The sequence below is a fragment of the Canis lupus genome, chromosome 21, assembly GCF_003254725.2.
Source record: "Canis lupus dingo isolate Sandy chromosome 21, ASM325472v2, whole genome shotgun sequence".
Lineage (NCBI taxonomy): Eukaryota > Metazoa > Chordata > Mammalia > Carnivora > Canidae > Canis > Canis lupus.
In genome coordinates this window covers 1,304,748-1,316,852 of record NC_064263.1, presented here as the reverse complement: position 1 = coordinate 1,316,852, position 12,105 = coordinate 1,304,748, and the positions used below count along the sequence as shown (strand labels likewise).

The following is a 12,105-nucleotide window of genomic DNA, read 5'->3' as shown; positions in this document are numbered from 1 at the left end:
AATTTGTTCAATTACATACAGCTTACAGATTAAAAAAAAAAAAAAAAGTAAGTTTCAAATATAGGCTTTCTGGCTCCCAACCCATGATCAACCTAGAGTTTGCAATAGTTTGATATATCCTAAACTCATAAACTATTTTTGGAAATGAAAATTTGTACAAACTATTTGAAAACTAATGTGACATTTTTTTATAACAAAAAGCCTAACAGTTTTTGTCATTTTAGACCCCATAATCTTCTGTGTGGTGTTCTATCCTGGAGAATTAATCCAATATGTAGAAAACAACACAGGTGAAGATATTTATGGCAACATTTTAATTAAAAAAGCATCCGTTGGAAAGTACCCAAATGTTCCGCAATAGGACACTGGTTAAATAATATTTGGTATACCGACATAGAATATTACTTTGAAAAATGAGAAAATATTTATATGTAACTATAATGTTAGAGAATAAAAGTAGGACATAAATTATAGGTACATAATTATATTAAATATATGTAATGAAAATATAAGAAGAGATACACAGACACAATTATCTGTGATAAAATAGTAGGTTATCTATGCTTCCAGTTTTAGATATTTATATATTTTTTAATGTTTTTAACCTAATTTCAAGTGATTTCATATAGAGCTCAAAGTGTATGGGTTGATTAAATATATCATCAGGATAGAAATTGAATCATTGGAGAAAAAAATTGAATGAAGAAGTCTCAACCTCAAGGTGTGTGTGACTTCTGACTACTGTTAGTACCTCAACTCTGATTTAAGAAGCATCAAAGAAGCACAATGTTAAACTCCAAATATTTTTTTTGTTTTGTTTTTGTTTTTCTTCTTTCCCATCAGGGGAAAAAATGAGGGGGCAAATAATCCATTTCACTGTGAAAGTAACAACTCCTTAAAAAAAAAAATACCAAAAAGAGAATGTGTGGATTTTTTTTTTTAGATTTTTCTGCAGGTTTTATTTTTTAATTCCTTTTAGATAAGCTTTTTATTTTAATTCCAGTAAAATTAACAGACTGACTTCTTATGGCTATGCTGGAAATGGCAGTCATGCCTAAGACTAAGAATATTTCAATAAAAAACAAAAACCCCTCACTGCCCACAATGTATAGCAGCAACCTTAGGTGAAAGCCTCTGGAAAATGTGGTGTTTGGCTTTCTAGCTTCTACTGTAGACAAAGTACTTGAAGAAGGATAAGTGATCTACTTCTTTCACCAAGTAATTAATTGGGGGAGGAGGAGACAATGTTCCATTGTTTTTACTACAATAAGTAAGTAGAAGAATAAAAACTACTCTTTATCCACTTAAATATAGTAACATTCTAATGTCGGACATAGTGTTAAACTTTAGGTATACAAAGAAAATTATTTAAATTTACAAAGCGTTCAAATTTGGGATAGGAGCAGCTACCATGAGCTTATAATCAGGAAAGATCATCTCGATGCATAAATTGTGCTTTGATAGAAAAGTTCCTTTCTGTCTCCCTCCCATATCCTAGCAATGTGATATGTCTACATTTAGAGCACTCCCAGGTACGGCGAGTGGTCTTTGACACCTCTTCTCTATTAAACCCATATAGCTTGTGTTATTCACCTTTATGAGGGCCCAGAAGGAAATATTATTCATGTCTCTTTCTCAAATAATGCATTCAAAGCTCCATGGCTTTGAAAGGTAAAAGGTTCTGACAACCAATGAGAAAAGAGTGCCTCAATTTCTTTGAATGATCCTTCCTTAATGTCAGGATATATTTTTGGCTCTTTCCAAGCAACTCATGCTACCAGGTTAGAAGGGAGCACCTTTTGTTGCTCTGCTGAGTACTGCTATGACGCACACAGATGCAAATCAGGTAGTGACTAGGACTGATTTTTGCCTCATTAGTAGTACCTGTTAATTGAGTAATACAAGAATGATTTCTTAGGGCTTTAGGAAAACATCAAACAATCACAAGTATAGAAGAAACTTCAAAATTAATCTGTCGTTTAATAATTTGTTGACAGGTTGGTTATTGGAAAGACATGGAACAAGAAGATGCAGCAGAAACAGTCAAAACTAGAGCGAATGAGTCATCTGTCATTCTGACAGGATTAGAAGGAAATACTTTGTATCACTTCACAGTGAGAGCTTATAATGGAGCTGGATATGGGCCACCTAGCAGTGAAGTGCGTGCAACCACCAAGAAATCTCGTAAGTGACCTGGGCTTTTTGTTTGTTTCAGACAAAGGGGAAACATCTTTTAAGATGTTTGAAAGTCATGTGAGGTACATAATATAAGGAGAGTTGAAGGGGAGTTTTGATTCACAGTCTTGCTTGAATGCTTAGATCTGAATTCCAAAACTAGCTCAGAAAATTTTGCATTCACAACAGATAAAAGTTATCTTCCTGTGAAACAAGGCCAAGCAATTTCGACACAGAAGAAAGATAAAAGAATTCTGGTTCAAAAGCTCAGTAGATGAGCTGGAGCAAATGACACTGGAGCAAAAACACTCCTTATCTGATTCCGGCTGGAAAGAAGCCTATGGTGCCAGCCAACCACTAACCACAAGAAAATACTGAAATACAAAGATTTAAGTGAAGAAATGTAATCAAGACTCTTTGTCAGTTCACTTTCACTTTTTATTTTGCAGCCCCTAGTCAAGCACCCAGCAACCTCAGGTGGGAACAGCAAGGCTCCCAGCTTTCTCTGGGCTGGGAACCAGTCAGACCATTAACCAATGAATCTGATGTCATGGGCTACAAGGTCAGTATAGTTTCCTCACTCTTTTGTATAGATAGTCACCTTGAAAACTGCTATTATGAAGATGTACAATTAATAAGGCATAAAAAAGCCATTAGCGTACCTGTTTTTCCCCAATCATCTTCTACCTAAAACTTAGAAGAAAGCCTCCCTGTAATGGGGAAGCCAAGGCAGTCAAAAACAGTTTTAACTGTGCAAAGCATGGAAAGGGAACGAGTGGGGAAAGCAGTAACAATTTGAATACAGGATGAAGTTGGCTCTCTGAACCAGTGTCAGGACAAGCAGAGCTTATGCAGAGAGTCCTGGCATCCCCTCCCAGAAGACAGACTTTTTCTGGCAGATGACAAAGACTAGATGACTTCATATGAGTGTAAAGACTATTAGTAAAAGAAGAAGAAATGCTAGGGCCGGTACACTGGGTTAAGTTCAAGGAGAGACAGCAAGCTACAAAATAGGCACAGCCCTTCACGCACAGTCATCCTGAAATGTGCCAGCAAGAGAGCTGGAAGTATGAAAGCATTTGGTTTGTTTTTGAAAAACAAGTTTATCGGGATGCCTGGGTGGCTCAGTGGTTAAGCATCTTTCTTTCAGCTCAGGGCATGATCCCATATCCGGCTCCCTGCAGGGAGCCTGCTCCTCCCCCCTGCCTATGTCTCTGCCTCTGTGTCTCTCATGAATAAATAAATAATTTTTTTAAAAAAAAGAAAGACAACTTTATCTCTAATTTTTAAATATATGTGGCCTATGTACGGATTTGGTTGAATTTCAATTATTTTTCATCAGGTTCCATTATTGTCTTAAACTTCATAGAGAACCATATGTTGAATATTATTTATATCAGAAATTTTAAGCATTTTAGTAATATTTAGACTGAAAATCATCATTTATGTGGTTTTTCAATTATCAGAAATGGCAACAGTATTTTGTACATAAAGTGCTAAAGTTGTGAAGCTAAAAACTGAAGAAGTTATAAATGAAATATATTTTTAAGGTAAATAATTCCCATTAATCATATTTTAAGACACAAATTATGTTATTACCTACAGACTATAATTAGCATGGTTGGCAGACACCCTCATTACTCAAACATACACTACTGAAATCTGTTCTAATCCTCAGAGATATTGAATATGATCTTTCGAGGGAGGGCAGGTGAGCCATTTTTCATACCCTTCTCTTAGTGCTCTTCCTATACTCTTACCCCAAATAACCATGTCTTTACAACTTTCCTCTAAGGCAAATAAACCCTCGATAATTAGAGATAGCAGTATGGTCAGAAATGGTGATAGACCTTCCGAGAGCCAATCTAACATCATTAGATATGGTAATCAAACTCCCAAACTAGAGAGGCAAGGTAGAAAACAAGGAAAAGTGACATGAAAGCATATGTCAGAACCAATAAGCATAAGGCACCTCTCAGGTACTAATACTTGAAGAATATGTGAGGTTGAACATAGGGTTCCCAGGCAAGGTGATCCTTCTTTTGCTCACAATTACCCCATCTATCTCTGTCACTGTTCTTCCTCTTTATATGCGGCTGTTTCCCCAACTAGATTATATATATAATTGAAGGCAAAAACTCTTTCTCATCACTTTATCCCCAATGCTTCTAGAATGGATGAATAAATTAACTAATTTAACCCAGCTGGAAGTATATCATGCAATTACTCATATGTGTGTATTATCAGATGTGTTCTTTTCCAGTATGATCTTCCCATTTGTTAGGTGTAGCTGGAAAAGAGCACTAGCTTCTGAATCACTTTCATTCAAATCCTAGTTATGTAACTCTAAGCAAGTTGCTTAATCTTTCTGTGTCTCATTTTCTTAATTTCAAAATGGCACAAATAACAATAAAATAATATCTATCATACAAGATTATTTTAAGGATTAAGATAACTTACGTAAAATAGCATATAGCTGTTAGCATATAGAAAGTGCTCATTTCAAAATAGCTACTATTTATTCTAATTGTTTTGGGAAAAGGATATCTGATTAGGTGAAATTTTAACAAAATGAACTTATCTTTGAAAGTTGCATGCCAGCTCTGTCTTAAAGAAGACGGCACAGGTTAACCTTGGAATACCTTCTTGCTGGCGGAAGAATCATTAGCATATTCCATTTTAGTTGTATAAGTTAATAACAAGTAGGTACACATTGATAGAGGACTTTTTTCTTTTATTTCCTTGAAATGGTTATACTTTCTTATGTCCTGGAGAAGAAAGAGTTCATTCCTAAAAAAGGAATCTGCTGATAACAAATGGAGTGAGACCTCAAAACCTGTTCTTTTGCAACTAAATCTTGTTGTTGTTTTTTTCCTAAAGATTTTATGTCTTTTTTCATGAAACACACACACACACAGAGGCAGAGACATAGGCAGAGGGAGAGGCATGCTCCATGCAGGGAGTCCGATGTGGGACTCGATCGGGAACTCCAGGATCACGCCTTGGGCCAAAGGCAGGCGCTCAACCGCTGAGCCACCCAGGCATCCCTGCAACTAAATCTTACTAGAGCATCTGATGGACAGGATAATCCTCAGTGAGAGTCCTATTGGCAGAAATGTCACAAAGGGCCTGAGAGAAAGAGGACTTTAGGCAGATTAATGACTGAAGCTTAATGCAGAGCCTAGATTCTACTGGGCAAGTCTGATTTTCACAAAGCAGGTGGCTAAGGATGAAAGCTCCTGCTAACACAGGTACAGTGATTGGGAATGTGATTAGAAACAATAGCTGCAATTTTAAAAAATATTTTATTTATTTATTCATGAGAGATACACACAGAGAGAGAGGCAGAGACACAGGCAGAGGGAGAGGCAGAGGGAGAAGTAGGCTCCAGGCAGGGAGCCCTATGTGGGACTCGGTCCGGGACCCCAGGGTCACACCCTGGGCCGCGGGCAGGCGCCGAACAACTGAGCCACCCAGGGATCCCCGTAGCTGCAAATTTAAACTACAGAGATATAACCCAGAGAACACAAACTTGTAGCCCCCTTTTCTTAGCATGACTTTGAGGAAAACTCCTCCAGCGTAGGCAAGGATCTACACTGCATATAAAGAGCTGTACCATCTGGCTGGAGGTTCACACAAGTATGGAGTGAACTCAGCCTCGGCTGAGCATGACCTCTTTAAGTTCTACCACAGCCCCTAAATTACTACCAGACCAAGAGTAACCTAATCATTGAATCAAGAATGCCAGCATATATACCATACATACACACATATACACATATACACATACATCTTAAGCACAATGACATAGAGCAGTCACAAAAGATTAACAAAAATAGGAACAACTCAGCATACTCTTTCTCCATCCATGAGGTAATTTGAGGTAGAGGACTTCCTGCTAAACAGAGTACAAGAAAGCTTCCACAATTAATTGTGATATCAAAAAGAGAAGTAAATCTATTTTTACTCTTTGTCTTTGCCAAGTTACTTTACTTTTAAAAGCAAAAGAGATCAGTAGAAATGAACATAGTGTGTAGGTTTGAGGCTGGGAAACTTTGAGTCCATACCTGAGGTTTAAAATGCAAGGACTGTGTATTCCACCTTTTGTATTAAGTCCAAAGTAGATGAATTCAGAAAACTCTTCATCTAGAAGTTTTCCAGAATGTGAAAATGATTGAAAAGTGATAAATATGGAGGAAAAATAGATTTGTTCTCCAGACCTGATCCATAAATAATACACTCAATTTTTTTCTTATACTTAGGATACTAAATACAGAATTGAATTCATTCTTTAAAAATAAACCTCAAAAAGAGCATAATAAAGTAATGATAATAAGATAAAACAGTGGAATTTGACATTCAATCAATCCATTTTCTAAGAAGTGTGGATCTTAGTGCTTTACTTATTTCAGAGATTGAGGTATCAACACATATAAAAACAAGATGTTAACCGAGAAAGATATGATGAGAAATTATGTGCAACGTGTTAAGAAGATAAACAGGTCTCTTCATCATAAATCAGGGACCTCAAAAATGACCAAGAATACAGTGGAAGAAGGATGGAATCAAGCCGTATATGGCTGTGTCAGAGAAGACACATTAAAAAGAAATCCATTCAGATAAATGTTAACTATTACCTAGTTGTGAAATTTCTTACTGCTTTTTGAGATCATCCAAGAGATCTTAAGCATCTTGAGATTTTAGCAAGTCCATATTTGATAGCAATAATTTCAAGATATCACAGCTTTCATTATAAAGTAAGAGAAATAGAAGCTTGAAAAACCAGAATAATATTAGGAAAAGACTGTCTCGTGAAGATATGGCTATAAAAACTATTCTCACTCAAATAGAATAACTCCCCATTTTAAAAGTTAAATCTAATTTGGGAGTTTACTTAGTGTATTTATAACTTCTTCAGTTCACTATTATGCCTTTGTTTCTTACATTTCCCAAGTTGAAAACAGCCACTTTATTATTAATATATAATTTATAAGTGATTGTGAAAATGAAGCAAAAATTTCAAATAAATTTTTTCTAATTTAATGTTTTTTTCCCAAATAAACACTTTTAATGAAGAAAATGTAATTTTTATAATTCCTCTCATGTGGGGTCTGTATCTAGCATCTTTAACTAATTTTGGCACATCTACTGCTGGCTTTCCTAAAGGAATACCAATAACAAAGCTGTGGAATAAAGCATATTCAGCCATAATTCTCTAATTATCTTGAGAATGGAGGAATGTTTTCCTTATACTATGAAAGAAGTTTACCAATATAATAAAGTAAAACAACCATCTTATCTTCATCTTATTCTCATATAGATTTAAGCCCAAGTGAAAGGGAAAATAAATATTAAATGCCCAGGAGCTATAGTTAGTGGTCACTTGTGCAAACATCCCATTCCCCACTAGGAGAAACTTCTGTCTATTCAGAAAACAAAACAAAACAAAGCAGTCAGAAGGAATTTGGGACAAGGACCTCAGGCTACATACCAAAGAAATGTTTTCTAGGCTACATCTAGACAGTATCGTTTCCTAGATATATAACCCTTTCTCTATGTTTCCTCCCCCCTCACGTCTACTTTCTGCCTATTTACAGAGCCAGGCAGAGGAGGGAAATATCAGGCTCAAGGTTTACTGGTTATTATGTGTTCCATCAATATAGACAGAAGTCTTTATTTATTCAACTTAAATATCAGGGCCTTCCAGACTCTTGAGATTCATGTACACTTGGATTGATATTTGATTCCACATCCTACAGTATTCTGAAGACCACCTCTATATTTATCCAACTTCTCCAGGGAACTTAATGTCTTTGTCCATTCTAGTCTCACTGACTTCCTGTATCTTGAAGCTGGTCCTTCATCTGATACTCACTCCACATATGGGATTCAGTCTCTTTCTTGTGATACTCACAAATTAAAAAGACTCCTATATAATGGCTTATACTATCCTCTTACATGTGGTTATGCTTGAAGTTTTTTATAATAAAATATTTTTAAAAATAAAACAGAAATGGCTTACATAACATCAAATATATATATATTTAGAAAGTAGACTTGATAGAAATGTTGGCAGCAGTGGGTCGAGTGAAAAGCATACCATACAAGCCAATATCTGAACAGTGCCAGTTCCCTTGCCCATAGGAAGTCTCGTTCTTAAAAGTGCTTTTGGCCATCGTCCAGTCAGTGGTTTCTCACTGCTGCTTGTGGCCCTCCGACTTCTCTTCATCCTGCTACTATCATCTTGCTGACTTCTCCGCACCCTCCCATTGCCCCTGGGACTTAAGATCCCTCATCCTCTGTAATGAAGAGCACCTGTCCCCTTGACTATTCCCAAGATGCTCAGCTGCTGAACAGGCCTCCCGTTTAATAGGATACAGTTTTCTCAAGGGTACTTTTGAGTAAAACCAGTAAAAATTTACTGCTTTATCCTTAAGCCTACTCACAACATTATTGTGTCACCATCAGACATATAGACTAACCATTTCCAGATTATGTGTTTCAGAATAGCAGTACCACATTAATTTTTGTTCAGAATCACTTCTTTTAGATAATTCACCCCTCCCAGCTTGTTAAGTAGAATTTGAGAATAAATTTGAAAATACAGTTTCCTTTATGCTGAAAGATAGCTGTCATCACAACTGCCATTCTGTAAATGTCCAAATTCTGAAAGTACTCCTTGGACTCCTTATTGTCAATAACTACTTTTGACATGTCTTGATAACTCCTTAACCTTCTCATATTTCTCATTCTCATTTGTTTTGGTAAATCAGGATTTTAAAATAAGCTGAGATTCTCTCAAGCACCTAAGACTAACCATTATTTTAATATATGTTTTCACTGAGTATACCTACTTACTGACTCATAGCATCACATCTCCCTGGATGTTCTGGTAAAAGCCACATTTAATCTCAAACTCCTTTTGCTACCATTGACTGATATTATTCCTGCTTTTACTTTTTGTTTCTAAATCTCAACTGATCCACAAATTTTTCTTCAACTCTGGATTTTACAGCAACATTAGATATGCATTACTAACTGCATTTTTCTTTGTCATAAGAGTTGTAATTTATTGAACCATAATAACTATGTCCTCTAAAATAGTCACTCCCCTGCCAATCCTCACCAATTTACATACTTTCCCATTGCCATAAGTTTACTTTCTAATTACCTCATGTGGATGATCAGAATTCTAATTCATTATACTGCTATAGTCAAAATGAGAAGCATAAATTCTGATATAATTGTTATTTTTTTAAGCTGAAAGAACCTGCTTTGGGCATGCTCTAAGAAATGTTTCTGATTCCCCAAATCTTGACAAAGTACCACTTTGTGCATTGCTATATCACCAAATACATTTTCTATTGCAATATATATCACACTTCAATGCATTGGTATCTGTCTCACTATTATACTGTAAGTGCCATGAGAGCAGAAACCATGTGGTCTTTTCTGTTACGAGTCTCCAATATATAGCACTGTGCCTGGCCCACATGATATGCCCGACAAATATTTGATGATACTCTTATCACTTTGCAACCACATTGAGGCTATGGCTTCCTTCCCTATGAGTATTTTAGTACATACAATTATTACATATGCTAAATACTTTCAGAGAGAAGTTACTTCTCTCCTGAGACCCTGAAGTAAATTTAAATCTGTGAAAGATAAAGGAAGCGAAATGGAGGGACCATTCATTACCAGAATGCAAAAGTAAGGATCAAGTACAGGAAAGCTTCAATATATGACAATATTGTTCTACTAAAGGTTTTTTTCCCCCTCTGTGTAAGTTAGTTCAAGCTCAAAACACATTTTTATAAGAAAAAATTACAAATTTTTATCTAGCTTTCTAAGGCAGTCAATTATTTATGATGCAATTGAAATACTGACCATTGACAATAAACAATAATGGCAATGAAAGAGCTTTCTCTTCTAAGTTTACTATGTACCAGGTCTTATAGTGGGACCACATTTGCCCAGAAAGAAATATGGCGATTGCAGTTTATTTTGTTTGTAGGAGATTATTTTGAATCCAAATCTGTAAGTAGAAACAATTAATATAGTTCTGAAGCAGCTCTGAACTTAAATCAAAATACTAAACTTCTAAGGCAATTTCTTCCCTAACTAGCCACATGGTCTTGTATAAATTGCATAATTTCTATGATCTTTACTTTCTGATATATAAAATAGGATAATTTTATGCCCTAATTTATAATTCTGAAATCATTTACTGTGATACATGTTCCATTCTAGTACCATGGACAAGTGTCAAAAAGGCCTTAACTTTACTACCCAAAGTTTCCAAATGCCACTTCACAGAAAAGCAAACAACCAGAGAAGTAAATAAAAACACTAACATTTTAATTTTTTAGCAATTTTCTACATTGTTAAAGATTTATTGATATATTTAACAAATTATCTTTTTGTCCTTTGAATTTGCAGATGAGAGCTATGAGTACTCCCTCATGATACTATTCATTTCACTAAGCAAGAATAAAAGACTTTTAGTGATATGCTTCCTCACTACCTACTGCTCCAGTCTCGTATCACTATCCTCGTATGTCTTCTGTTCATGCCATACCCTCATGCTATAGTTCCTTATTGCCTAGGTGTATTTTTTTCATTTTCTCTTATCTTTTCCTAGAATTCACATCCCTTTCTCTAACTGGTGAACTCTACTCATCTTCAGATACTTAGCTCAAACATCACTTCCTTTGAAAAGCCATTTCTAATGCACAGACAGAATTAAACTCTTCTTCAGTATTTCCAAGTACCTTATGCACACTCCATTGCTGCATATAGCACATACATTTGATTACATATCTGTCAAAGCTGTAAGCTCCCTTAGCTCAAAATGTGACATATAGTAGTCAGTCAATAAACATTTGGAATCCTAAACTGAATATCAAATGTTTAAACCTCTGTTATTATTTCCAGGTTTTTTATAGACAAGAGGGGCACAGCAACAGTCAAGTTATTGAAACACAGAAACCTCAAGCAATAGTACCACTCCCCGATGCTGGAGTCTATGTTATTGAAGTTCGAGCATACAGTGAAGGAGGGGATGGGACAGCTAGTTCCCAAATCAGAGTACCATCCTATTCAGGTAAGTTTTGACATAATAGGCTTAATCTGATGACCACTAACAATGGTAAATAGTGTAAACCTCACCAAAATTAATATGATGGATTGCATGGTTGAAAACTTTGGAAGTCCTTACCATGTTTAGGCATGATCATAAGTCTTATTGGTCATAAGTCTTTTACATCATTTTATTTAGTCTTAGTAATAATCGTATGAAAGAGATATTGTTCATATTTTAGGGAAAATTTAAGTAACTTGCCTAAGATCATACTAAGTTGAAGAACCAAGATTTAGACCCAAGTATGCTCGTCTCCAGGGCCACATATCTTCACCACTACCATAATTATTAACCAGAATGGGATTAAAGGAAGAGAAATTTTACAAATTTAGAAATGAGCAACCAGAGACGCCTGGGAGGCTCAGCGGTTTAGCGCCTGCCTTTGGCCCAGGGCATGATCCTGAAGTCCCTGAATCAAGTCCCACATTGGGCTCCCTCCATGGAGCCTGCTTCTCCCTCTGCTTATATCTCTGCCTTTCTTTGTGTGTCTCTCATGAATAAATAAAATATTTTAAAAAAGAAATGAGCAACCATTCCACTGAGGTAATAAGAAAAGGAAACCAAAGATTTAATAAAGTATGCAAATCTCTCATTAAGAAAATATTAGGCAATTTTCCCTAAAACCCTTGAATAAAAAATACTTAATGTGCATTTAATTCTGGGTAATTATGAACATTATTTATTGAGTAATCATTGTCAAGCAGAATTGTCAGCCTAAAGGAAAGTATCCAGTGACATCTTGTAGGACTCTGCATGTGGCTTTGTTGTATTCAACATATTCATTCATC

The 12,105-nt window shown here is 35.7% G+C and overlaps 1 protein-coding gene across 3 annotated transcripts in view; it reads left to right on the top strand.

Annotated features, from left to right (window-relative positions):
* CNTN5 (contactin 5) overlaps positions 1-12,105 on the top strand; it is a 1,295,471-nt gene that overhangs the window by 1,277,272 nt on the left and 6,094 nt on the right. For all 3 annotated transcript variants that reach the window (XM_025420999.3, XM_025420992.3, XM_049098649.1), the window contains 3 exons: positions 1,998-2,184; positions 2,625-2,737; positions 11,113-11,281. In XM_025420999.3, coding sequence (XP_025276784.1) covers positions 1,998-2,184; positions 2,625-2,737; positions 11,113-11,281 — 469 coding nt within the window. The remainder of the gene's footprint in view (positions 1-1,997; positions 2,185-2,624; positions 2,738-11,112; positions 11,282-12,105) is intronic.